General features: G+C 52.7%; 8 protein-coding genes across 8 annotated transcripts; 6 read left to right on the top strand and 2 right to left on the bottom strand.

The window, feature by feature from the left end:
• Positions 1-154: 154 nt before the first annotated feature.
• On the top strand, positions 155-879 carry J4E85_001372 (uncharacterized protein; the record flags this gene model as incomplete). Its single annotated transcript, XM_051465658.1, is given in 2 exon segments — positions 155-825; positions 840-879. 2 exon segments carry the CDS (start codon positions 155-157, stop codon positions 877-879), a joined length of 711 nt encoding a protein of 236 aa, XP_051330215.1.
• A 2,199-nt stretch (positions 880-3,078) lies between these two features.
• J4E85_001371 (uncharacterized protein) lies at positions 3,079-4,375 on the top strand (the record flags this gene model as incomplete). The annotated part of the gene is made up of 2 exons (XM_051465657.1): positions 3,079-3,354; positions 3,407-4,375. 2 exons carry the CDS (start codon positions 3,079-3,081, stop codon positions 4,373-4,375), a joined length of 1,245 nt encoding a protein of 414 aa, XP_051330214.1.
• A 483-nt stretch (positions 4,376-4,858) lies between these two features.
• On the top strand, positions 4,859-6,318 carry J4E85_001370 (uncharacterized protein; the record flags this gene model as incomplete). Its single annotated transcript, XM_051465656.1, has 4 exons — positions 4,859-4,879; positions 4,958-5,184; positions 5,258-5,787; positions 5,855-6,318. The coding sequence occupies 4 exons, from the start codon at positions 4,859-4,861 to the stop codon at positions 6,316-6,318; spliced, it is 1,242 nt and encodes a 413-aa protein (XP_051330213.1).
• Positions 6,319-8,124: 1,806 nt separating this feature from the next.
• Positions 8,125-9,084, top strand: J4E85_001369 (uncharacterized protein; the record flags this gene model as incomplete). The annotated part of the gene is made up of 2 exons (XM_051465655.1): positions 8,125-8,293; positions 8,342-9,084. 2 exons carry the CDS (start codon positions 8,125-8,127, stop codon positions 9,082-9,084), a joined length of 912 nt encoding a protein of 303 aa, XP_051330212.1.
• A 664-nt stretch (positions 9,085-9,748) lies between these two features.
• On the top strand, positions 9,749-11,686 carry MET3 (Sulfate adenylyltransferase; the record flags this gene model as incomplete). Its single annotated transcript, XM_051465654.1, has 4 exons — positions 9,749-9,767; positions 9,827-9,976; positions 10,074-10,991; positions 11,046-11,686. 4 exons carry the CDS (start codon positions 9,749-9,751, stop codon positions 11,684-11,686), a joined length of 1,728 nt encoding a protein of 575 aa, XP_051330211.1.
• Positions 11,687-14,177: 2,491 nt separating this feature from the next.
• On the top strand, positions 14,178-14,796 carry J4E85_001367 (uncharacterized protein; the record flags this gene model as incomplete). The annotated part of the gene is made up of 3 exons (XM_051465653.1): positions 14,178-14,403; positions 14,455-14,483; positions 14,536-14,796. The coding sequence occupies 3 exons, from the start codon at positions 14,178-14,180 to the stop codon at positions 14,794-14,796; spliced, it is 516 nt and encodes a 171-aa protein (XP_051330210.1).
• Positions 14,797-17,412: 2,616 nt separating this feature from the next.
• Positions 17,413-20,779, bottom strand: J4E85_001366 (uncharacterized protein; the record flags this gene model as incomplete). Its single annotated transcript, XM_051465652.1, has 3 exons — positions 17,413-17,565; positions 17,680-18,156; positions 18,209-20,779. The coding sequence occupies 3 exons, from the start codon at positions 20,777-20,779 to the stop codon at positions 17,413-17,415; spliced, it is 3,201 nt and encodes a 1,066-aa protein (XP_051330209.1).
• A 2,223-nt stretch (positions 20,780-23,002) lies between these two features.
• J4E85_001365 (uncharacterized protein) lies at positions 23,003-27,175 on the bottom strand (the record flags this gene model as incomplete). Its single annotated transcript, XM_051465651.1, has 2 exons — positions 23,003-23,581; positions 23,636-27,175. 2 exons carry the CDS (start codon positions 27,173-27,175, stop codon positions 23,003-23,005), a joined length of 4,119 nt encoding a protein of 1,372 aa, XP_051330208.1.
• Positions 27,176-27,250: the final 75 nt, after the last annotated feature.

The following is a 27,250-nucleotide window of genomic DNA, read 5'->3' as shown; positions in this document are numbered from 1 at the left end:
GCGCGCCAACGCGTTGGAAGGGCACGCGACACTTCCAAGGTTGACGTAATCTCCAACACTCCAGCTCCACATTGTCAAACTTATCACATTTGAATCTTCTCCACCTGTCGCTAACACCACGGTCATTTGCGCATACTGATTCACGCGTTGAAACATGTCCGAAGGTACCGAGAACCATATTGTATGCGTTGGTGCCGTCTACATCGACACCATATTGACGTATGTACCAACGCTCTGCAACAAACCCAAGAACCAAAAGTTTACTAAGTTTCGAGTGCTCAGAGTACCACACTTCCCCATAGAAGATGAGAAATTACGCGCCAAAGCTCTCACGCGAAGAAGAGGAGGGAATACGGCAAACAGTCTAGAAGTGTTATCGCAACTGCAACGACACGGCCCTGAACGAGCACATCTCAGTCCCACGAGTCTGCATCTGCTGGCTGTACTTCCTGAGGAGCAATCCGCAGCTTCTCAATTCATATCTACATCGCTTCCTGGGGTAAACATATCCGACGTGAGCCTCTTCCGCAACGAGCACCAAGAAGCCGCATCGAGCTACATCATCCAAAGCGAAGAGAAGCGCTCACGAACAATCGTCAGCATAAACCAGCTCCCCGAGATGCAAGCCGAAGAATTTTTCCACCAAGTCCGCAGATTCAGTACGGAACAAGGACATACGTGGAAGAAAGCGTGGTTCCATTTCGAAGGCCGTGTCCCAGAGATCACACTGCATTGTGTCCGCTTCCTCCGCGAAACATTCCCCCATTTCAAGATTAGCGTCGAGTGCGAGAAGCCTGAACGGACGGGTATGGCGGAGGTGGCGCAGTACGCAGATGTAGTGTTTTACTCAAAATTGTGGGCCGTGAAGAATGGGTATGAGAATGCGAGAAGCTTTCTCGAAGCCAGACGCGATGAAACGAGAGATGGGGCTCTACTGTGTTGCACATGGGGTTCTGGAGGTGCTACGGCGGTCGAAAAGGGTGTTGAGGAGGTTTGGGCGGATGTCGAGGCGTGGCAGGCAGATGGGGAGGATGGGGCAAGGGTTGTGGATACGATTGGTGCTGGGGATACTTTTATTGCGGGGATGCTTTTTGCGGTTAATGAGCATGAGGAGTGGGGGTTGCAAAGGAAATTGGAGTTTGCGAATGAGTTGGCTGGGAGGAAGGTTGGGCAGGAGGGTTTTGGGGGTCTGGGGAGGAGGATGTGGTAGCTGGTGAGAGTTCTTGCGCTACTTGTTTTGCAATCGCTCTTGCCTAGACATGACTATACGGGCTAGGTTGACAGCAATCAGCCACTTTATGTCTTCTTACAGCTTTCGAAGCGATTATCTCTCGATCCGGTCGTAATGCGATGATTGGTCAAGGCGAGTTGCTGTGGCTGCATGAGACGCCATGCACGTATTTGCTCAGCTGAGGCCAAGCGGGATGGGCTGGTTGCGATAAGCGGCTGCCTGGCATATCGAGCTTACTTGACCTCTACAAACCTGATCAGTCACACGTCGACGTACGCCCATGTGTCCGTAAACATCTGAGTCAAGTACAACTGTATCATGTCCGGTCTCGAAGTTGTCGCTCTGGTGGTGGGCATCGTCAGTGCCTTCAGCGGAACAGCATCGTTCCTCAGAGAACTGAAGAAGAAAAAGAAAGATGAGAGCTCTCACAAATCTGTACGCATACAGCGACTACAAAAGGCTGTGGAACTAGCGCCACCGGAGATTCAACAAGAATACGACCATGACTTCTCCATAATTGGACGGCGGTTTGCTGTAGGCGACGGTGAGACACCCAGAGTGCAATCATCAGGATCGCTCTACTGACTATGCAATGGCAAAAAGACATCTGCAGAACTGAGCTCACGAGCGTCATGATAAAGATGCAACAGGACATGATCGAGAAACTCCAGAACCTGTTGTTATCTACTTCTTCGCCAGTAAAGACCATCGATTACGATGCGATCTTCAACACTTCCACCCAAGCAAAACTCAACTCAATTTCCGCTCTGGCCCAACAGTATCAACGATTCAGTACCGCTGCCCCTATCGTTAGGCTACCCCAGAGTCTCCCGATAGCACACAACAATAGGCCGGAGTATTGCGCTGGTGCACTTGCCCTGCAGAGTGGAACCTCTCGCATCTCAATCGATTGGAAATGTGATCCGTGCGGATTTTCCATGCTACCTTGGGGTCCCAGGCCACCCAAAGGAAAGACAAAACCGCTATATCCTCCTACTTGGGCCGTCGGTTGCGCAGGCATGACTTGGGTGTTTTCCTATGCACAGCATCTTCCTATTGATACCACCGACAGGACTCCAGGCAGAGTCATGGTGTATCGCCAATGTATTATTTGTTGGGCTGTAGAAGGAGTCGTATCGAAGAAACTTGGTAGAGAAGAATGGCTAGCACATATGAACGAGCATTTTATGTCCGGTGGGTATGAAATGTGTCGCAATAAAGCTGGGACACAACTGAGGAAGAGGAACTGTGGAGTTCGGACATGTAAGAAGATTCATTCAGTGGGCTGATGTCTGGCTGCGATGAAGCAGCAGCTTGAAGAAGATGAAGGGTGAATAGTATCTAGATACGAAAAAAGTAAAGATACGCATAGCAACAGACGCTTCAGCGCACGTACTCGCAAGCGTCTGCGCTTTTGGTGTGGAGTGTTCCCGGAAAGCGACGTGCAGGAAGTAGTTCGGATCGCTCGAGACAGATCATGACGCTTCCAAATCATGGGCTGAGAAGATGCGTTCGAGACCTGATCTTCAATTCAGTTTCAATCATTGGTCAGTTGAGGCGGACTAGATCGACCACGCAGGCGGGAGAGGGTCTTCCGGAGCGGCTTCCGACCATCCATCGCACGGATACACCTCGAAGAACTGGAATCATTGACGCGCTACCCCGCATGCTTTCGCACTTTCCCGTCCGGAATGCAGCATGAAGAAGAGCAGATGTCGGCGAGGCGGAAGCTAGATGCAGTTGCGGGGTGACCACGAGGACTGTGTTGGTGACTTTAAGAAGGCCGCCAGCCATGTAGCAGCACACGGCGGAACAAAGAGATCATACACTACCAACAAATCATCAGCATGAGTGGAACTAAGATTGAAACATGCCCCATGGGGTATCATCGAATTCAAAACATCCACAACGGCAAAGTACCGAGTGGCACCGTCAAAGCTGGTGGACAAGACAAGAAGGCTACTGGTGAATACATCAAATGGGATGCACCAGGTGTTGAGAACATTCCGGAAAATGAGCAAGAGAAGATTAAGGAGGTTTCTGCTCAGTTCAACCGTTTCCAGATGATGAACTTCAACGAGCATATGCATTGTTTGAGGGGCACGCATTTGAAGACCCAGGGTGTAAGTTTTTCTTGAGACTCCTCGAGATGAACGTTACTGATAATATGAGCAGTGCGTTATGGGCAAGTTCACAGTGCACGACAACCTACCTAAACATCTAGCCCAAGGAATGTTCGCAAAACCTGGCACCTACGATGTAATCATGCGGTACTCGTCTCTAACGCCCAAGATTCTGCCCGACAACCTGGCAGCCCCACGCGGCATTGGCATGAAGGTCTTTGGTATCGAGGGCGAGAAGCTCTGGGGAGAAGACAAAAAGACGCAAGATTGGACCTTCAACAATTACCCAGTATTGGAGCTGCGTGATCCCCAGACCACATACGATATTGCAGACGCCCTGGAGCGAAACTGGAACGACTTGCCTACATTTGCAGACGAGCAGAGCAAACGCGTTGATGCCGACGTGGCAACCCTCGGTGGACAACTGCCGAAACAGCACATGGTTGCCATGCCCGAGTACTCACAATCAGCCTACCGCCACGGAGCTTACGTAGCCAAATACGGCGTCTTCCCCAATAGCAAGTTCCAAAAGGACCTTGAGAACACCGAAGTCAAAGACTCAGACCCCATCAATGTCCTCTCGCAGACCCTCCGCACACACCACCTCAACAACACCATAACCTACAGCTTCTGCGCGCAACTCTTGCAGGACCTCACCGAACAGCCCGTCGACGACATTGGTATCGAATGGGACCCCAAGAAGTATCCGTTTGAGCAAATCGCTACCATTGAGTTCCCGCCGCAGGACTCGTGGCTACCTGAGTTTAGGACATGGTGGGATGATCGCATCACGGTGAACAGCTGGCATGGGTTGAAGGAGCATCAACCGCTTGGGAGTACCAACCGAATGCGCAGAGTGGTTTACGCCGAAAGTCGGAAGTTGAGGCTGAAGGTTAATGGGTACAAGGAAGAAGACTATGTGGAGCCCGCGGGGCTTAGTGATATTCCTGGAAAGGGTGTAGAAGCACCGCAGCTGGACTTGAAGTATCAGAGTGCTGTTACTACTGCCGAGGTCGCATGATTGATAAATGCGCGTTAGCTAGACGTAGGTTCTGGAACGGAAGTGCTTTTCTTAGATGTACGTGTGTAAGGTTCCGGACGCATGCACGTTCGCTTGGTGACGTCTGTCTTATGCGTGAACAAGTTTGATACATCATGGAAGCTGCTAAATTAATGTATCTAGTAATAAGTGCAGTTGAGATGCATGAAGCCTACAGGTAGGAAGTGACAAGGCAGGTGCGACTTCCGCAAGTGGCGGCTCCCCGCACATGCGCATGCTAAGTACCTGCAGCTAACTCACTGGGCCAACAGCAACAACAACAACGATTAGTTCACTCTACAAGAATACATGAACCATATTTCGCTTCGTGCTTGCGAGACTGTGAGTGAGCTACAGCTGTCAAACATGCGAATCCCTTCCTTATCTTTACTGACATGTGGAGCAGTCTACATCTCAACTCTAATCACAGCTGCAAGCATCGTCACCATCTTCCCTCATATCAGAATGTCGTCTAGCGAAAGAATGGTGAGTGCTTCAAAGTAGAAGAAGAGCTATCCGGTGCTGAAATACTGTCGCTGAACAACATATACTAACGCGACGAAGGCGTATCCCTACGGCAAGCCGTACTCAACGCCCTCAAATGGTACACAACATGACGAGAACAAAATCTGGATGCAGATACAGTACGAAGCATACGTAGATGGTATCGACCTGACAGTATTGCCTTTTGCCAAAGAAGCTATTGCGAGCATCGCTTCGCTAGCAAGTAGCATGGTGAATGTGAAGGAATTCGACTTCTCAACCTCAAAGAGGGTCGATACGCATACACAGTAAGCTCAAATGCTCCAACCCACAGTGCCAAAGATGCACGTGTGTGTGCCGATGTACTGACGAATCTCATAGCCCCATCCCAGACTGGTTCCGAGCCCTCGAATTGAATGCTGCAGGCCGCGCAACGCCGTCTTGGAACGTATCATCCCACCTCAAATTCATGAGTGAACACCACATCGCTCATTCTGTACTCTGCGTCTCCACACCCCAGGCTAACGCCTTCTTGACTGAAAGAGACGAAGTGCTGAGAAAGAAGAAGACGGTTGCCCTTGCGCGTTTACTCAACTCCTTCACAGCGGAACTTTGCAGGATCTATCCAGAGAGATTTAGTTGGTTGGCCATTATGCCGTTACCCCATGTGGAAGAATCGATTACGGAATTGAAGCGCGTGTTTGAAATGGTGGGGAAACAGCCAGTGGGTGTCGGTGTGCTTACAAACCACGAGGGGATGTACCCGGGAGACGAGACTTTTGATCCATTGTGGGAGTACCTGCAAGAGAGATCCGCAAAGATGGGAGGCGATGGGAGGGAGGTGGTCTTTGTGCATCCAACGGAGCCCATCATCAAGCTCGACGATGGCCGATTGATAAACTCTCGACCATGTGAGTTCTCTTATCCCAAACTCGGGCTCGCGAATGACCAAGAGAGCGAGCTGACAATATGCCACAGCACCCCTTCGCTCCGGTCTCGGAGAGTTCTACTTCGAAACCGCGCGCGCCCTCTCGAGTCTAACAGCCTCATCCACATTCCTCAAGTTCCCGTCCCTCCATTTCCGCATCTCCCACGGCGCAGGCGCTTTCCCCGATATCTCCGAACGTTTCCTTCTCGGCTTCCCCAACATCTCGACCGCAGCAAGGGAAGCCTACAAAACGCGCTTTTGGTACGACAGTGCAGGTCCAGTTTGGCCAAATCAGGTCAAAGGGCTGACGGAAGGAATGGGTATTCCAGTTAGTCAGATGGTGTTTGGCACGGATTATCCGTATGGCATCGGGTTTTGGGATGTGGATGCTAATATTGATGGGTTGGCTTGGGCGGGGGAATTGAGGTTTGAGGAGAAGGAGAGGGTGTTTTGGGGGAATGCGAAGGAGTTGTGGAGAGGGAAGATTGCTGTGTTCGATGGTATGGAAGAGTAGATTGATGAAAATGTTGCCAGTCTCCATAATCTGCCTCGATAACCAAATAGTGACTGTTTTGTGCTCCAATGAACGTATCAAATGTGGAGCTTGGTCGAGACTGCCTCGACTGGTGTGCGCCTTCTACAGCGTCTGTTTGGCAACGACGAAGTCGTCACTGCCGTTCTCAGGTATGTCTGACACATCTCAACCCCGCTTCGTTCTTTCTGCCTTCTCATACCCTCTCACCCTTCTCGCATTCATCATGGCGGCCTCAGAGTACGAGACGGTTGCTAACGTTGCTTGGGATGTTATGAGTGTTGATCTATCCGCCACCCAGCTGCTTCGCTCAATGTACCACAACTCTTCGGTCATCCTCGAAGCTCTCGACTACTTCTCTGTGCAATTCGCACCTTCTCTCCATGGGATTCTTCGGTCACGTACTCCACCTACACCTCAGCAGCTGCAGTTATGCACCCTTCCCGAAATTGCGCGACAGTGTTGAAGCTCACCAGTACATCGTTGCTACCAATCGCATGGTTTCGGCGTACGTTCTCAATCTTCGCGCATCCATGGGAGTAGACCCTTGAATTCGAACATGGTGCTTGCACAAAAATTAAGAACGATTCCACGCCAACTAAAAAAAAAATCAACAGGCCTGCAGCCTACATTAACTTAAAACCCTACAAGATAGATAACTTAGTGTTAATGTAGGCTCTAGACCTGTTTAGTTTTTTCCTTGTATGAGGTGATTCGTTGATTGCGGTAATAAACTCCATCCAATTGATATAGAGTTGTAGACCATGCCGGTTAGCTGCGGCGATTTAGTGCGACAGACGACCTTCGACCCCGCCGTGACATCCGCCACCATTCACGACAACAACAGCACCGACAACACGACATAAGATTATCACGAAGCGCCCAGGCGGGAATCGCGCGACATGATTGCCCACCAAAAGCAACATGCTTGTTGCAGATGCGGAAATCAGGACGACGGATCTCGCGCCCCACGAGTATAAGGTGCACCGAGTCGTGCAGGAGGCTAGAAAAATTGTTCAGCCTCAAGCATGGACAGCTATAGGTAAATATGCCTGACGTTCCACAACGACTCACACTAACCGATGGTTTTACAGAGAATCCTGATGCGTGTTACAAGTCTTCTGGGCGAGGCCCCGGACGCGATCGCCCGGCGCTTGCCGATGGGCCGGGGCACTCCACCAACTCCATATTGTCAGCAGAGGCAAACATCAAGAGAAAGTCAAGATGAGACGACATGGCATTCCTCAGCCCATGATTAGGCAGTCCGTCCGTCCGTCTAGTCCGTCAGCCAGAGCCGGATCACCATGACTTCAGCCATTCGCATTGTTCGGTAATCGTCCACGGGATGACGTTGATGACAAAACCTCAAACCATCGGGCGATTTCTAACCAACGCACAGCCGCGGAGTGCATGAGCATAGACGTCGTCCGAGCCTCAGAAGTAGCAAAACGTCTACTGCCGCCGGATGATTGGCGAGACTGCCTTACATAAGGCTGGGAGGAAGAGTTTTGCTCCACCATGTACTAGCGCGAATTGCGTGATCGCACGTCTTCACCCCCAGCTATCGCACCTTGCGGAGATGGTTACAAAGCGATCCCGATGGCGGCGCCCAATATATACTCCAGGCCGTGGTCGCTCTCCCTCTTCCCACCTCCAGACTCAAACGATTGATAATAGTAGTTTCTCCTGGGAAGCCTCCATTTAGACACCAGCCCACAAAGACATTCTACTTCTGGCTTCTCCGCACGTGCCTGCCATACCCCAAACTTCCGCCACACAATCTGGAAGATGTCGTCACCATTGTTCGCAAAGGTTGACGCCTACAAGCAGCCTACACTCCGCGAGGAGTCTGGCTATGCTTCAGCCGAATCTAGTCAGGAGAGCCTACCTGAGATCTACTTCACGAAGCCTCATTTGAAGTTCATCAACGCCCAGCTCCAGAAGCTTGAGCCTCAAGGTACGTAATGGCACTTTACTCCTGAAAATTTCCTAAACTAACTTGGAGTAGACATCCTCCGATGGTGCATCACATCTCTGCCTGGACTATTCCAGACCACAGCCTTTGGTCTTACTGGCCTGGTCACAGTGGACATGCTTTCGAAGCTCGATGGACCTTTGAAGCACAACATCGACTTGATCTTCCTCGACACTCTCTACCACTTTGACGAAACCTATGCCCTTGTTGACCGGGTAAGGAGGCGATACGGAACACCGGTACACGTCTACAAGCCTGCTGGCTGCGACAACGTCAACGACTTTACTGCCAAGCACGGTGACAAGCTGTGGGACACCAATGACGAACTTTACGACTACGTTGCCAAGGTGGAGCCTGCTGAGCGTGCCTACTCTGAACTTCAGGTCAAGGCTGTCTTGACTGGTCGCCGACGTAGCCAAGGTGGCAAGCGTGGAGATCTGGACATCATCGAGGTCGACGAGGCCGGCCTCATCAAGATCAACCCTCTCGCCAACTGGAACTTCGCCCAGGTCAAGGAATACGTCGACGCCAACGACGTCCCATACAACGACCTTCTCAACCAGGGCTACAAGAGTGTCGGTGACTGGCACTCTACACAGCCAGTAGCTGCCGGAGAGGACGAGCGAGCAGGACGCTGGAAGGGCAAGAACAAGTCCGAGTGCGGCATTCACAACCCCAAGTCGCGATATGCTCAGTTCCTCCAAGAGCAGGCGATGAAGCAGCAAAACGAGGACCTAGCCAACAAGCTGCAACAAGTCTCTTTGAACGTTTAGGGTGATGTAGGATGTCTTGATTCCTACTTGTTGTACCGCATTAGCATAGGCGTTTGGGTTATTTATGGACATGGCATAGCATGGGGTTTGCGGCAGTCGCATCCGATTATGTATATACGGGGCCGAGATACCACCGACGCAGGAGCCAATGAAGCTCCCGCATGAATCAAACGAATTTCCAGCATTGCGCTAGACCTGTCATATACGTGAGGTGTTCCTGAAAATCGCTAAAGCGCAACACAAACTGCAGGACATGGTGCTCCTTCTCCGCTCCGCTCACGTCACTGTGGTCGCGTCGCCCAACGAAAAGCCGGGTGAGACAGGCTCTAACTATCGCGTGCAATTGCGCAATCGCTTCCAAGATCTGCCGACCCATACAACAACCCGCTTTGTGCCCTAGTCTCTGCAAGCAGAGAAAATCCAGAGAAGCCTATGGTCAACAATCGGGGACATGGCGCCTGAAGTGTCCGTAGAACCCGGGGAATAAAAAGCCCTTTCCACCCGTCCCGCCTTGTAGTCCTTAGTCGCGCATCTTTCTCTCTGAGTGACCCGAAACCTCCTTCGCGAAGCCAGTCTTGTATAGTCAGGAACGACATCAAGTCTTCGCCGAACTACCTGTCCAGATCGACCACCGGATCCCATATTCCTCACATATTCATTAGACATGGCGAACGCACCCCATGGTGAGTTGATCAACAGAGTCGCTGGAGTTGGTCACGAATGCTGACGGAAGTGATCACAGGCGGCGTCCTCAAGGACCTGATCGCACGCGATGCGCCCCGACGCAAGGAGCTGTTCGAAGAGGCTGAGAAGCTTCCGGCTATTGTTCTGTCCGAGAGGCAGCTCTGCGACTTGGAGCTCATCCTGAACGGAGGTTTTTCACCTCTGGAGGGTAAGTCGTCATCCCGCAGCGCTAGGCGAGGGGCAGCGAAGGCGCCCCTCGTGTTTGCGATGTTTGCAGCAGCACGGCCCCTGACAGCATGATGCAGGTTTCATGAACCAGAAGGACTACGACGGCGTAGTGTCCGACAACCGTCTCGCCGACGGCAACCTCTTCTCCATCCCCATCACACTCGACATCTCGAAACAGACCATCGATGAGGTCGGCGTCAAGCAAGGCGCCCGCATCGCCCTGCGCGACTTCCGCGACGACCGCAACCTGGCCATCATCACCGTCGACGATGTCTACCAGCCGGACAAGGAGAAGGAGGCCCGCGAGGTCTTCGACAAGGACAACGACGTAGCACACCCCGCCATCAAGTACCTCTACGAGACGGTCAAGGAGTACTACGTCGGCGGCAAGCTCGAGGCCATCGACCGCCTGGAGCACTACGACTATGTCGGCCTCCGATACACCCCCGCGGAGCTGCGTCTGCACTTCGACAAGCTTGGCTGGTCCAAGGTCGTCGCTTTCCAGACGAGGAACCCCATGCACCGCGCTCACCGTGAGCTCACCGTCCGCGCTGCCCGCGCTCGCCAGGCCAACGTCCTCATCCACCCCGTTGTTGGTCTGACCAAGCCCGGCGACATTGACCACTTCACCCGTGTCCGTGTCTACCAGGCGCTGATGCCCCGCTACCCCAACGGCATGGCCGTCCTTGCTCTTCTGCCTCTGGCTATGCGCATGGCTGGTCCCCGTGAGGCCATCTGGCACGCCATCATCCGCAAGAACCATGGTGCGACTCACTTCATTGTCGGCCGTGACCACGCTGGCCCAGGCAAGAACTCCAAGGGTGTCGACTTCTACGGTCCATACGACGCCCAGGACGCCGTCGAGAAGTACAGGGACGAGCTCGGCATCGAGGTTGTTCCCTTCCTCCAGATGACCTACCTCCCCGACTCGGATGAGTACAAGCCCAAGAACGAGGTTGAGCAGGGCATCAAGACCCTCGACATCTCCGGAACTGGTACGTCAATTGCATTTCCTTCACTTAGGGGCTGGAAACTAACATTGTGAACAGAGCTCCGCAAGCGCCTCCGAACCGGCCAGGAGATCCCCGAATGGTTCTCGTACCCCGAAGTCGTTCGCGTCCTTCGCGAATCCCACCCTCCCCGCAGCCAACAGGGTTTCACTGTCTTCCTGACAGGTTACCAGAACTCCGGCAAGGACGCCATCGCGCGCGCTCTCAACGTCACCCTCAACCAGCAGGGTGGTCGCTCCGTCTCCCTCCTTCTCGGTGACACCATCCGCAGTGAGCTCTCCAGCGAGCTGGGCTTCAGCCGATCCGACCGTGACAAGAACATTGCCCGCATCTCCTTTGTAGCCGCCGAGCTCACCAAGGCTGGTGCAGCAGCCATCGTTGCGCCCATTGCTCCTTTCGAGGACTCAAGAAAGGCAGCCCGCCAAACGGTAGAGCGATACGGATCCTTCTACCTGATCCACGTTTCTACCCCGCTCGAGCATGCGGAGAAGACCGACAAGCGGGGTGTATACGCCAAGGCGCGCGCCGGTGAGATCAAGGGTTTCACTGGTGTCGACGACCCGTACGAGGTGCCCGCCAACGCTGACCTGACCGTCGACCTGTCGACTACCAACGTCAGGACAGCCGTCCACCAGATTGTCCTGCTCTTGGAGAGCCAGGGTCTTCTGACACAGTTGTAGACATGAGAAAAAGCGTTTCGAAATGTTTTTGGATTTTAACGATTATGATTTGATGGATATGGAATCGACCTGGCTTAATGGTGCCGGGTTTGGAGCTGCGCAGTATAGACGATGGGTTACCTAGACGCAAGGTTTAGACCATGGGTTATGAATAGCAACTTTGATGCTTTCTTGATTGCAAGAACGTGGCGTGTTACATTGATATGGTGATGTCGATGTGATGATACCATGTGGTACGTACGAAACAAATGTGACATGACGTGTAGTTGATTCCAAAGTGATCAAGCTTTTCGCCCAGGTGTATGTTGCTAGTGACGTCTCGCTCCCGACTCTCTCTTGTCCTTCTCCACTTCCTCAAACAAACCACCCAGCAGCAACAGCCAACCCCCCAATCACAGCAGCAAACTGCGCATCTACTCAGGCAAATCAGCATGTATTCCTCGACTATCAATCCTCTCAACCAACAGAAACATATCTTTTGTAGGCGCCGCAGCACCCTCCGTCGGGGTCGCACTCGGACTCTCAGCCACTCTCTCAGAAATACTACTCGTAGCAGACGACAACGCGGAAGAAAAGGCGTCGGATGCAATTGACGACGCGACTGATTGAGCGGCTGAGGTAGCTTCTGCAGGTGCTTGGGTTGAGGTGTTTAGCGTGTTTCCTGAAGCGGTTGTCTCGGCGTCGGCGATGGCTTGGTCTTGAGCGAGGGTGAGGGTGGTGAAAGAGAGAAAAGAGGAGACTTGAGGCGGATGAAAGGAACGCATTGCGGATGGGTTTTTCTTATTGGCATTATTTGGTGGGTAGAAGAAGACGATGTTGGACAGTTCAGGCCTTGGAATAAACAACAGCCTTTGTATGCGGCGGTGTACGTAGTGCGAGAGATTGGAGTTGGAATTGAAGATAAAGTACCATGCCATCACCCACTTGTACATGTACATGTACGCAATCTTCTACATGCATCCAAATCGATAATATTGCATGACTTCACCTTATCACATTCTTTCCCCGTCGCCTCCACGTACAGTCAAACAGCACAACCCATCTACATGGCCTCAGCCTCCTATCCCAAATCGTCAGGAATACAAGCTACAATCACCTTCCTCTCCAAGAGTACAATCAATCCTGGACGATAATCTCATCGCAGCGACATGTCACGGTAGTGGGCTGAGAGGAACCGTAGAAGGTGCGGGTACACAGACCACATGCGTTGATGCAGGTCCACAAATTGCCCTCTTTTTGGTCATGTGCCGTCAAGCACCATCGCACGTGAGGTGCATCGCAAGGCAGATTGTAGGCTGAGAAAGCAGGCGGTGGCATGTCGGCGATGGGAGCTGTATGCAGCGTTGGGGGTGGCCTGTTGATAGCTGTCGTCGCTGGCTATCGTTGGCTATTTGTCGTTCGGCCCACACGCTGAGCTGTCGAGGGCTCCACATCACAACAGTGCAGCGCGACAACCCTCCGACGATGCCTGTTCAACGCACGGCCAGATGCAGGCGTGGGTCTCATATTGCCGCCTCAGGGTCGCTCTCAGGATAGCGTCTTTTACCGTACCTCTGTGAGTGATGTGCCATAACGCGTGATTCGTAAAACTGGTTGTGCCCTTGTAATTAATACCCACAAAACTCAACACCCCCACAACTCAACATTCCCACAACTCAACACTACAACATCGCTAGAAGAACATGTACAAAACGATGATCTCTTTTCAGAGAAGCTCGACGGACTCTTGGGTTATTCAGTCCCGAGATTCCATTGTTACCTGAAAGCATGCTGGGAGTTCTCATTTCTACATTGTGGTGGATGGAGTGGGAAGCCCAAGAGATTCTGATGACGCTCGCCGCCTTTATCTAAGGATCGCCAGTAACCAATAGGCTTTTGATGATTATATGCGGCAATGAAAAGAAACGGAATAGCTTCTTTTTTGCTGTGGACGTTTAAGGAAAGATTGCAAAGGTGATTGAACACGACTATGCTGCTGACGTGGACGTAAGAAGTACCCCTGCTTTACAACAATGGCGCCTGGTTAAGAGGCGTATATGAAGGTATTTATTGTCTGTATTCGCACAAAGACAACGGCCTGAACTCTACTCCCTTCTCTACTCTTGAACGGATCGTCATGATGGAAGCGAAGCAAGACATTGACCTTGGTTAGCTCTACGTGTCGTATACTTTAGATGAAACTAATCTTCCATTAGGGTTGTTCAACTCCAAAGACCACAATGGTTTTGTCTGGCCAGTCAGATACAGTCACGACTACATGCCAACAAATGAAGCGTCCATGCCACCTTTTGTCGACCTGTCCTGCTTCCCTGATCTGAAGGCTGAGACTATCAGTGTTGAGCCAGTCATCAACGCAGTTCAGATTGAAACTGGATACTTGATCAAGGAGTGTGAAAGACTTAGCATGAACAGCATTCCTGTCTTTCCTGTACATGCAAAACTTCCATGGTATTCTTCGATTCACCATGTAAGACAGAACATACACTGGCCAATGGCTGTAGAAGCAACACGAGTGCTGCTACAGCATTTTGCTTCCGACCAAACTGCGACAAGTATATTGAAGAATGGAGGCAAATCGTACTCTGAGATAGCCGCTAAGGAGCTGCCGATGTTACATGATAACTGGACTCGGTTCTGTGCTTATCTGTGGCCGGCTGCAAGCGAGGAGCGACTGAAACTCATCGCTGAGACTATTGTCTACATCTTCATCTTTGATGGTAAGCGGAATCTTACAAGAAATATTACTACTCTAATCACTTCTGGTACAGATGTATGGGAGATGAGTGACGAAAGTACAGTGAGTCGTTCCAAACTGTTGAGGCTCCACATATTTAACAGCTGAATGGCAGATCCAAACATTTCAGAACGAATTCGTATCACGACTAAAGGCTCAAATGCCTTACGGAGACGATGAACCAGTCTCGATCTTGCAGAAGGCCATGCATGCTACTATCCAAGGCCTTCATGATCAAGATGGCATCATCGGTGACGGAGGAGCCGAGGTAGTTGCAAGATTGATGGATTTCATCAATCACCCCCCGCCCCCCACCGAATTCCACAGTCTGAGAGAATTTCTGGACTATAGGATAATCGACGCAGCTGTCCCGTAAGTACGGATCAATAGTCTACACATTACGAAGGAAACTAATTATAAGTTCCAGTTACGTCATAGCGTGTACGAAGTTCTCTCTTTGTTCAACTGTCGACATTTCCAGCCCCAGAATTGCCAAATTTCTCAGGCTATTTGCGGACCATGTATCGATTTCAAATGACCTTGGTTCTTTCGATAAAGAGAAAAGAGCCTACGTAGAGAGAAAGGTGCACTACCTTGTGAACACAGTGGAAGAAGTTCGGAAGACTTATTCCCTTCCCAACGACGAAGCCGCGAAATTTGTCACGTTGGCTATCCAGGTGGAAGTGGAAAGAGAAATGGCAAGAGAACTTTCACAACTCAATGTCGATAGCAGCGTTCCTGAACCTGAGAAGGAATTCGCAAATGCGTTGGTATTCACAGTCAGTGGAAGTGTTTTGAGCTCAGTTGTCATGTCTCGATATGGTGGTAGATATATTGGCGGTTGAGGAGTTAACCGAACTTGTACGAATCTTCTACATCCATCCAAATCCATACTATTGCATCACCCATCTCATCCCATTCTATCCCTATCCCCTCCAAATACAGTCCAGAAACCATGTCCATTGCGCCCTGTTCCACCCATCAAACCACTCAAACAGCACAACCCATCTGCATGGCCTCAGCCTCTCGTCCCAAATCGTCAAGAACAAAAGCCACAATCACCCTTCCAAGAGTACAATCGCTCTTGGACGACGATCTCATCGCGGCGAGATGTCACGGCAGTGGGTTGGGATGAACCATGGAGGTACGAGTACGAAGGCACATGCTTTGATGCAGGGCTGTTCTGTGGCTTGAGAGTGTATTTGGAGCTAAGGGCGCGTCGAGGAATGTGGATGGTGGCGCGGGTGTAGATCGGGGAAGGGATGCAAGCTTGGAAGTGATGACGTTCTAGGGGTCGGTCCGCGGAAGCTGGTGCGTGTGGGAGGCTGGGGCCTCGGGAAGTTGCTTTTTCTTACGGGCTGCGGGCTCGGGTATCTGAGAATCGGGGAGATGGGGTAAACTAGTTTTTTTCTTGTCTTTTCCGATTAAATTCATGTAGGATAAACATTCTCCTTATGCTCTAAGTATCTTGTAAAGAACGCTGTGGCGTTGTTGGTGTGGGAGACTGCGACACCTCCAACACCCAATTCCCATCATGTCCAACCCTGATTCTACATAAATGCATTGAAGGCCGCGCCTCCCACACCGAACAAAGCAGCATATTTCACTTCTGCAATAAGTCAGCTTTCTACTCTACCCAATAGTACCGCCTTTCGAAATCCCTAGACCAAGACAGAGACCGAAAGCCAAGATCACGTACCGTGAGCATTCGCCGCACCCGTGCTAGTCGCTTGAGCCGATGCATCAGATGCCGAAGACGCAGATACAATGGTTGCAGCTGAGGAGACGACTGTTGGATTGATGCCACCGAGGCTCGTGACACCTGGTGGGACTTCTTGCGATGCAGCCAGAACGCTGAAGAAGGCGATGAATACGTATAGTGGTGTTTTGAACATGATTGCAATTGTTTAGACTGACAGAGAGGTGCGATGCAGGAACGACAATGATAACTTGGTTGGCTGCAGGTACGGTCTTGAAGAGATGGAGCGATTGATCATGCGACTTGTTACTGAATCGGGCCCATGTCAGTACTGTATGTATGTACTGGCGTTTACCATGACGACTGCCACGTATGACGCAGACGTCTCAGTCCAGCGACAACTTAGACTTTCCATGGACGATGCTTCTTCTCCTTTGCAACCTTCATACTCCGGATAATGCGGTTAGTGAGCTTCTTAGTGCGGGTTAGCGCGGAACTAAAGCGATGTCAAGACGTAAATGACGTGGTTAAGACGGAACTCGGGCCTTGGAATTGGACCCTTTTCAACACAAGTATGCAGGCCTGTCAACTTGGTGCGAAGAATATCACATATTCGTTGTACAAGTGGAGCTAGGCCATTAGTTGTGATTTGGACGCGATGTTGTGATATCACCTGTTCCTAGGAAGTGACACAAGCTGATTAGGGAGTTGGAGTAGTCAATTCAATACTTAGGTGGTCGAGCTGTCTTTCCCCACGCACTAAAACCTATCATAGGGCATCGGCATCCTTCTCATAATCCCACTAACCACCCATTTCCACACTTAGAATCGGTCATCTTCCCCATCCCCATCCCCAGCGCCCTCTTAGAGGATTCGTAATTCCACTTCCTTGCGCAGCTTTTGCCTGAACCTTCACTGGCTGTGCTTGCTGCGCTTGGGATGACTTCACTGCTGCATCCGTCTCAGATACTTTTGCAGCTGCAGCTGATGCAGGCGCTAAGCCGGTCTTCGTGGCACCCAGTGGGGGTAGTTGCTGTTGCTTCTGTTGGCTTCCATTCCCAGGGCTAGCGCCCTTCTCTCGCCCGAAAAGTTCTGATATCCTTGACGTGGGACTGCGCCGTGGCTTTAGTGAGTCTCTGCGAGTGAGCGCCGGAGGTTTGGGATCAATCTGCTGCGTCGCTGGTGACAGACTTGCGTTGGCATTTGAAGGGGCTAGGGCAGCTGCCTTCCGCGGTGCCTTCTTGGGTAAAGCATACGGATCACTAGAGCTGGACTCATACATTCCGTATGAGGTCACTCGACGCGGCATTGCTGGCTTAGCATCGCTTGGTTCTGTTCGTGGGCTTGACTGGGTTTGTTGTTCTGAGATCTGGTCTGCGCGCTGGGTTGTACCCAATGAACCTTTCGATGGTTGTATTCCGGCAGGAGAATTTCCCCGGTCGTAAGCTGGGACTGGCGACATTGTACCACGCGAGCCTTGTGATGTGGCCGACATAGGTCCGTCTCCCCCTCTCCTTGAGGCTCCGAATTCTGGTAACGCCGCTCGGGAGATTGGCGTACCTGTTCTAGTTGCAGTAGATGACCGTCGACCTGGTTGTACCGCGACAGGCGAGGCCGCACCTCTGGACTCTTGCCGCGGGGTTGATCTTGAGCTGCCTTCCTTTGTTGATCTGGCTTGAATGTCTGGCAAAGCTTCTGGGGAGGCTGCTGTACCCCTTCTAGGAGCGGCAGACCCTCGCCGGATACTGACTTGTCGAGATATTGAGGGGATCGTCGCCGATCGTGTCGGTGCTCTGGATACCGTTGGTAATTCTGTGAGGATTGGCGCTGCTCTGTCTTCTCCGACTGCTGATGACTTCCGTCGCGTGTTCGTCCTCTTGACTGACGACGATGGCCTTCGCGTGGCGGTTGTTGAATCTTTTCGTGCAGATTGTGAGGCTGTTGCGGAATCAGGCACTCGTCCTGAGGTTGCACGACGAGTGTTTGCTCGTGCGATTTGCGCTTCTTCTGGGTTTGCACCTGAAAGTCTTCGATCACCTTCATCTCCGGTGGATGTTCTTGGGATGGTCTTTGAGCGCGAGAGGTCAACCGTGCTGTTGATCCAGGCATTGTCATCTTCGAAGGGCCCGCTTGAGCTATCGATGCGACGGCGGGTGGGTATGTCTTCATCATGTGCACCCTTGGCGTCGGCAGGCGCGGGATCTTCTTCCATAACCACTTCAGTCCGCTTTTGTTCTTCGGTTCGTGCTGTTGGCTCTTGCTCTTGTCCCCTTGGCACTTGAGCACCAGACAGTTCCGGAAACCTGCTCGGCGAATGATCTGACTCTCCTTCGTCTGACGGGCCTTCTTTCTGGGGAACCGGAGAAAACTTTTGCCGCGTCTCAGGCGACTGAGCTCCTTCTTTGGGCGTTGCTTCTGCTTTCGAGGTTGGGCTTCCCATTCCAGTCGGTCTGCGTACGTCTTTCCGGACGGGTTCCTGGAAGTCTTCTTCATGGCGTTCTTGATTCGCTCGAGAAGTCTCGTCCTCAGTCTCCAGCTTATTTTGGAACGTAGGTGCTCTGGAACTGACTGCAACATCTTTCTGGATGTAGAGAGCTCCTTGGGATTGCGATTGGCGGCGGGAGGGGCCTGACGAGACGCGACGGAAGTACTGCGCACGCGGTTCGTCCTGAGGCGAATTCTCGGGTATTGAGGCTGACTGTGGGATGGAGTAACTGTTTCTTCGAGATGGTGAAGGCTGGAGCTGCGAATCGTTGTCAATGCGGTCTGGAAGGATCGGACTGACTGGGTAGTAGTCGCCCTTGTTAGCGTAGACGGAGGGTTGTCTTGTTCGAGTGTCGGCCCTTCGGATAGGAGGGGCACTGGAGTCTCGACGATAGGTAGCCTGTCTGGTTTGGTTCGGATAGCTGTTTTGCCTTTTTTGCGTTCCCCCTGGGGCTTCTGGCGACCCAGGTGCCGCGTCCAGAAATGGCTGCACTTCTGATGGGTCTAGGGCAGGCTGGCTTGATTGACGGGATTTGATTCCCTCTAACTCAGCAGACCCTTCTTCTGGCTTGGCCCCGAGATTAAGCCATCCTCTCTTCTTGGGCGGAGTCTCAGCTTTCACCTTTGGTGATGGAGTCCGAGTGTCCGGCTTCGTCCATGAGGGAGTCTCCCGTAGGGGATATGCAGGCGCTGGCGGATATTGCTGCTCAGGTGGGTAGTTCGCACCTTGCTTCCGCTTCTTCGTCGGGCTTTTAGTTTGAGCTCCGACTTCTATGCCTTCAGGGATGGTCTGTGGAGGAGACGCTGTGATACCAGGGGCCGCACTGCTGCGTCGACGATCAGTTGTGCGAGGCTCTGTGGGCGCTACTCTCAATCTTCCCTGTACCTGCGGGGTCTCATCGAGCACAGCTTCGGCGCTGGAGTGTACTGAAGGCTCTGATCCTCGGGCGGATGGCATGAACCCTTGAGCAGCGCTACTTCGTCTTCGATTCGATTCGAGAGGTATTGTTGACGCCCGTGGTACATCGACTGAGAGTTCAGGTGAGGCCTGTGTCCTCACTCTTTCGAGAGGGACAGTCTTTGATGGCAGGCCTTCAGGGTCGATATATACCAAAGGCTCCAGTGCTGGAGAGGATCGCATGGTAAGTGCTCTATCGAGTTGGTCAGGAGCAGCACTGCTTTGTTTGCGCTCTACGTCGCGAGCTATTGTTACAGCCCGTGGTATGTTCGCTGGATACCCGGGGGAAGTCTGTGTGGCACGTCTCTCAACGGGGGGCATCGTGCCAGTCGGGCTTCGAGCTTTGACATGTTCCAAGGGCTCTACTGTCCGAGAGACTTGAGTATTCGGTGCTCTCTCAATTTGACTAGTCATATCCTCAGTGCTGTTGGAGTTCGTCGGCGCAATAGCGTTGGGCTCAGGTTCTTCCCCAAGTGGCTCGTCAGCGATGCGTTGATATACGCGGAGCGCAAAAGAGGTCGGATTCGATAATAAATTAGCAGTCGGTGCTCTCTGGATTCGACTACTCGTTGCCTCAATGACGTTGACATTGGTCGACGCGATAGCGCTTTGACTTTCAGCCTCAGAGTCCTCTTCAAGCGGTTCTTCGGCAATTCGTTGATAAACGTCAAGTGCGAGTAATTCGGGATCGAATGTAACATTCGCAGTGGATGCTCTTTCGAACTGACCAGCCGGTTCTTCGAGATTGTTGACACCAACTGATGTAGCGCTTTGGCTCTCGGGCTCAAGTTCTTCTTCAGATGGCTCCTCGGCCATTCGCTGATACATATGGAGCGCGAAAGGTTCCGAGTCAGCCTCGAAAGCGGTCGTGGGCGATCTCCCAACCTGATCAGTGTCCTCATCGCGGCCAGGGACGTGGATTGATGCGGGAACCTCCTGCCTCTCAAGTTCTGTTCGTTCATCAAGCGGCGCTTCAACATCTTGCTCGGCACTTCGGAAAATCAGAGATCCAGTACGAGTACGAAGCGGAAGACTGGAAGACAAGGTTCTGTCAGCTATGGTGAGCCGCTCATTGGGCATCGTTTCCCTCCGATCGGTTCTTTGCCGCTCGAAAGAGCGCTGTGTAACTTCTGCGTCTACCGAAGGCTCGGATGCGGCATCATCTGCTTCTCTTGACGGATCCACAGGACTTTTAGATATAGCAAGAATGCTCGCCATGCGCGTAGGCTGGGATGAGATAGAACGCGACAAGATCGCCGGCTCAAGAACATCCTCTGTGTCCGATGGAGGCTCAGGCGAAGGCGCACGATAAATCTCGGCCTCACGGATAGTTACCTTACGCGTTGGCTGACGTGAAACCCGGCGAGATGACATGGGCTGTGCAAGCGTATCCTATTCAGCAGGCGACAGATCGGGAGATGTGACAAGCTCATCTGTCGGAGCAGTGCCTGTCCGACGAACTTCGAGCGCAGTCTGACGTGTATCAGAGTATGCATATAGCTGATCAGGCAATTCGTCCATGGCAAGAGACAGAACTGGAGAGGTTTCGAGGCTTGGAGAGTCATTTGGCTGAGCAGTTTTCGGTACTGAGCTTCTTCGACGGACCTCCACCGTAGACCGGCGTGAATCAAGAGGCGGAAACGTCTGATCATTTACGTCATCCGCAGCGAGAGACAGGACAGGAGAGATTTCGGGCCTTGGAGAGTCGTTTCGCTGTACAACTGATGGTATCGTGCTTGTTCGACGGGACCCCTGTGTAGGCTGTCGCGATGCCACACGAATGATAACTGGCATCCTAGATGAGATCTCTGCCGCAGGTGAGGGGGTGCGTATAGTCGAAGGCTGCCGCTGAATAGCCGGTGTCACTGTGCTTGTACGTTCAACCCTTTGCGTAGGCTGACGTGATGTTGCACGTAGAAGAATTGGCTGCCTAATCGATTCGTCTGCAACAGGTGATGACGTTGGTACAATGGAGTCCAGTCGCCGGGCAGTCGGTGATGTCGTATTTGTTCTATGGACGGGTAGCGTGGGTTGACGAGAAGCCATACGCAAGAGAGCCGGTTGCTCAAGCGAGGGCTCTACCACAGGCAACGTGGTGGCTAACATCGACTCTTGCCGCTGAACAGTCGGTGACATCGTACTTGTTCGACGAGCCATTAGCGTACCCTGCCGAGAGGCCACAGGCGAGAGGGCCGGCTGCTCAAGCGAGGTTTCTGCTGCAGGCAACGAGGTGGCTAACATCGACTCTTGCCGTCCAATAGTCGGCGACATCGTACTTGTTCGACGAACCAATAGCGTACCCTGCCGAGAAGCTGCACGCGAGAAGACGGGCTCTTCTTCCAAATCATCCATAGCAGGTGGTGATGTGGGCCTGGCAGAGTTTTGCCGCTGGACGCTACCTGTTGCAGTACTTGTTCGACGAATCCCTGGCGGGCCCTGTTGCGTGGACGCTCGCGAGATGAGAGGTTGTGCTTCCAAGTCATACGAAACAGATGGAGAAGTGGGTCTGATAGAGTCCTGGCGCTGGACGCTACCTGTTGCGGTACTTGTTCGACGCATCCCTAACGTGCCCTGTCGTGTAGGCGCACGTGAGATGAGTGGCTGTGCTTCCAAGTCATATGCAGTAGACGGAGAAGCGGGCCTGATAGAGTCTTGTCGCCTGTCGTTGGCTTTTGCACTGCTTGTGCGGCGGGTCTGCAGTGTAGGTTGGCGGAAAGTCGCATGCGAAATCACAGGTTGTGCTTCTAGATCATCCGCACTAGGTGGTGAAGTGGGCCTAACAGAGTCTTGTCGCTGAATCCTGGCTGTTGCTGTACTGGTGCGGCGGCTTGCAAGCGTTGGCTGGCGTGAAGCTAGACCCAAGAGAATGGGTTCTTCAGATGCGTTATCAGCGATAGATAGTGGGCTTGAAGGACCTTGTCGTAACTGAGATGGTGACATGGTAGCTGTCCGGCGAGTACCAAGCGTAGGGGAGAACGAAGCTGTGCGTGATAAAACGGGCGATTCCGGTAAATCTTCCACTACGGAAGAATAACTGGAAGGTATCGAGACAGCTATTGAGCCAGGTATGAACGATTCTTGTCGTTGCGCAAGAGATGGCGCTGTACTTGTTCGGCGAATTCGCTGCACAGGAGGCTGGAACTCAGGTTCTTCTTCAATGACCGGTGATACAGTGTAGTGGTCGCTGTAAGTATCAGACGTGGCTTCGCCGTATCTTTGGCTCACTTGACTCGGAAGTTGCGCCTCGATTTGAGGATCGTCCGTTGTATCATACTGCGGGTTATCTTGCGCTTCATATGCCAGCTCAACATGCTGATCGGGCTCCATAACGTCACTGATCTCGTCACTGGGCGCATGTTCAGCAGCTGGCAATGTCTGCAAGACGGCGGTGATCGAAGCAACAGCAGCCGGAAGCTCGTCTCTCGCCACTCGAAGCACCTCCTAGATCTCTTCAGGCGAAACGTCTTCAGCCTTGTATGGCTCTTGACCAGCAGATCGAGGCTCTTTCGATTGGCTGAGAATCCGAGTCAGTGCGCGACTAAGCCGAAGCTCGTCAACACTGTTATCGACAACGCTCTGGATTTCATCTTCGGCGGTGTTGGGAGTCTTAGAATGGGGCCAGGTTCGCTTGCTTGAGATATTAGTGGACGCTTTACTGAGAACACGCTGCACCATTGCGGTGACCAGATCGTCCTCCTGGTGATCCGAAACGTCAGCCCCGATGTCTTCAATGTCGACAGTCTTGTTGTCCTGCCATGTGGATGCGCGTGAGAAACCAGAGGGCATCTTGCTGAGAACATTCCGTACGATTGTGGCGACCAGATCATCCTCATGGAGACCCGGAAAGTCAGCTCCGGGCTCTTCATCTTCGACAGGTCTGTTACCGTGCCACGTAGATGCGCGTGAGAGGCTAGTGTTGACCTTTTCGAGTGTAGGCTGCGTAGGCTCCCCGAACGACTCGTCTTCATCGTCGTGCTGACCAGTCTGAGTAGTATCGAAGTCAGTAGGCGTATCCTCCTGCTATTCGGATTCGCGCGAGACGCTGGTAGGAGCCTTGCTGAGTCCACGCTCTACACTTTCAACAACGGCTTCGTCTACCGGTGCATCATCATCCTTTTGCCATGTAGAGTTGCGCGAGAGACCAGTAAGAGCCTTGCTGAGTACACGTTGTACGGGCTCGACGAAGGAACTGTCTGCTGGATCGTCCCCTATACCAGGCCAAGTAGTATTGCGCAGGAGACCAGTAAGAGGCTTGCTGAGTACACGTCGCGTTGCGTCGACAGAAGCGTCCCTGATCCACGTAGAGGCCTGCAAGATACCAGGAGGGGACATGCTCAATACACGCTGCACTGGCTCGATATCGGGGTCTTCGACGGCCTCCTCATCTTCTCCATGCCACGTAGAGCTGCGTGAGAGGCCAGTAGGAATCTTGCTGAGCACGCGTTGCACGCGCTGTACCGAGTCGACGATGGCATCTACTTGCGATGTAGACGTGCGCGAGAAGTCTGCAGGGGTTGGGCTCAGTACACGCTGCACAAGTCCGAGACTGCGATTATCGACTGCTTCTTTCTCTTCCTCATCTCCGTCATCTTCTCCATGCCGTGTAGCCCTGCGTGAGAGGCCGGTGGGGATCTTACTGAGCACACGTTGCACACGTTGTACCGAGTCGATCATAGCATCTTTCTGCGAAGTAGACGTGCGTGAGAGACCGGTAGGAGCTTTGCTTGATCTGCGCTGTGCCGGGTTGAAATCGAGGTCATCAGCAGCCTCTTCCTGGCTCTGCTCATGCCACGTAGAGCTGCGTGAGATGCCAGTAGGCGCTTTGCTGGAATCGAGGTCATCAGCAGCCTCTTCTCCCTGATTCTGCTCATGCCATGTAGAGCTGCTTGAGATGACAGTAGGCGCTTTGCTGAGCATACGCTGTACTGAGTCGATAAGAGCGTCTCTCTGTAATGTGGATGTACGCGAGAGACCTGTGGAAGCTTTGCTGAGTACACGGTGTGCATGCGGTGCATCCGAATCAGTCACCGACTCAACCTCTGGTTGGTCTCGAAATTTGACGTCGAGATCTCCAGCGATGGAATCTAGTTCGTCCATAAGCTGCTCTCGGGCCTCAGAAAGTTCGGTCAAGTGTCTACGCGTTTGCTGTAGCCAGCTGTCCTCGGTAAGCGGCTCGTCCTCCGTCGCCCTGTTTTCTGTCGTCCCGAAGGAGACATCCGTGTGACGTGAGACAGAATCCATGGGTGTGGCCTCGTAAGGGGCGTTGTGGAACTCGTCATCGTCGGTCGCGGTGGGCCTTCGATCAAGATCGAAGCCGAGATCGTCGGCTGCAGATTTGACAAGATCGACCAGGTCGGGTATTGACTGCACCTCTTCACGCAGGCTCGATTCAGGATCGTTAAGGTTCGGCTTGACTTGGCCTGTAGCCCCAACATTGAGTTTCTCTGCCGCTTTGGGTGGGAGATATGGGCAAGGTGGATGCCAATCATCGTCTCGTCGACAGGATGCTCGTGCTGGACGACAGGATGTCTGGCAACGATTTCTATCACATCCGTTGGTATTGCATCGCTGAACAAGGTCTCCAGACACCCTTCGAAGCTGGTCGAGACTGGGTTGAGTGTTCTTGATGTTGCTGATGACATTCTGGAGTGTGTTTGCATGCTCTTCTAGAATATTGTCGATGATATGACCCAACTCATCAGCAAATCTATCTCCGCATCTGTCAAGCGACATGCTTTCAGAGTGACACCGACGACGCCTCTGCCGGCGGCAACAGTCATCTGTGGAGATTTTCGATGAAGGGGTTGTAGAGGTCAATGATTCTGATGAAGCTCGTCTGCGTGTCCGCCGCTTCGTAGACAGTAGCTCTTCAAGCACTGGTACTCGGGTCGAACATTGCCGACATATCTTCTCTTGTGCATGCTCGCGGTGCTCGGTTTTGCCCATGTATGAGAAGTGTCCGCACGCTCGCTTAGTCCAATTGCCAGGGTCTCGTAACGGTCGGCTTGTCTTGTTGATGCCATACGACTTGATCCGTGCGCCTGGGAAGCCAAAATCTTGTGTGACGCGACGTCCGTACCCTTGGCGGTTGTCGACATCGTCCGGCACTTTGATCTCGCCATACTGCTCCTCGACACCAATGTTGGCAGTTGGTATCGAGCCTGAGATACAGCTTTGTCGGGAGACACTCATGTCGCTCGCACCGTCATGGCCGAGATTCCTGGCCACGATCTCCTCAGCTCGTCTACGCACACCAATGGACTTCCCAGACTGGTTGCGAGAATTTCCAATATCCGTACTCTGGGTCCACTCCGCGACACGATCGACGGGTTCCTTTGCTGAAGTACCACTCTCCGTCAAAGAAGCAGTGTGTGATCCACTGCGCCTGAGCCGTTTGGGTGAAATCCCGTTGTCTTCCTCGAAAGTCCTTCGAAGATCGCGACCAGACTTCGCACGTCTACCTTCTTGTTGCGACGGAGGGTTCGGATTGTTGGCTTGCTTGGTCTCAGCAGCTGGTATTGAATTGCGGGTAGCGAGACGCCTCACAATCTTGTCGGAAGGATCTATGTGATCAATTGGATTGGCCCCACCAGTGTCAGGAAGCGGCGCCTTGGCGATAGCGTCGCTCGCAAAGCTGTCCTGTCCAGCCTGTTGATCGAGACTTGGAAGCCTTGCACCGTCGGATTTACCTGCAAAGATGTTGGTAGACTTCCGCCGACCAATGGATTCTCGCTCTATGTCGGAAAAGTACTGCTCCTCTCCCTGATCAGATGGTACGGCTGGGGGCGTTGCTTTCTGTGTCGTGATGATGGGAGCACACTCGTCGGCTTCGCCTTGTTTGTAAGAGATCACAGACTGCACAGATTCGCGAGTATCGTAGAATTCCGTGAGAGAAGACAACAGCAGCCCAGTATCGAGGGCTTGCTCGTCAGCAGTAGAAGACAACTTCGGGTTGGGAGCATGGGCAGGAGATTCGAGAGAGGAACTAGAGGGGTAGGTTTGGGGTGCGAGCGCCTTCGCGGCACTGGTACCAGGAACCGAAGGTGGGGGACGGGATGCTGACGGACGTTGAAAGGCTTCCGTCTCGAAGAAGTCCTTGGCAGAGCGAACTGACTTGGGGACCTGTGGCTGTCTTGATGGCGGGTATGTTGTCTGGGTGCCGCGTCGACCCGGCTCTTGGGCCAGAGATCGTTGTTTGGAGTCTGTGACGCCCACCGCAGATGGCCGTGAACCGATATTGGAGCCAGCTTGGGAAGGCGGTACAGGTGCTGTTGTCACTGCCTCGGGCTCCCGGTACGGATGCTGGACCTTGTCCAAGACTCGGCCATATGGGTTCCTGCCTTGCAAATAGGCAGGCGATTTGCGTCCGGAAGGAGGCGGTTGAGGTTCGCTCGATGCTTGTGGGAGGGGCAAAGCTGAGGGACTACTAGACTTGCGTCTGGATGTGGTCGGGTATGGTTGCTTCGCCTCTGCGGCTCCCGGTATCGTAGCAGGAGCTTCGAACCGACCCTGTCTAGTTCTTATGTTTGATGGTTGATTGCTCTGCTCGCGTAGTCCCGCATTGGTAGCTCGGGACGCAGAACTTGACGTGGGTTGGTTGAAGCCTCGGGGCATGAGACGCTAAACTTTTGGATAATGCGTTGCAGACGTGAGAAGGGTGATGTTGTAGACGCGTGGTAACTGTTGATT

Source organism: Alternaria conjuncta, assembly GCF_024043145.1.
Source record: "Alternaria conjuncta strain BMP 0040 chromosome Unknown scaffold_2, whole genome shotgun sequence".
NCBI lineage: Eukaryota > Fungi > Ascomycota > Dothideomycetes > Pleosporales > Pleosporaceae > Alternaria > Alternaria conjuncta.
The sequence above is the reverse complement of the archived record's forward strand: the minus strand, read 5'-3'. Positions and strand labels throughout refer to the sequence as shown.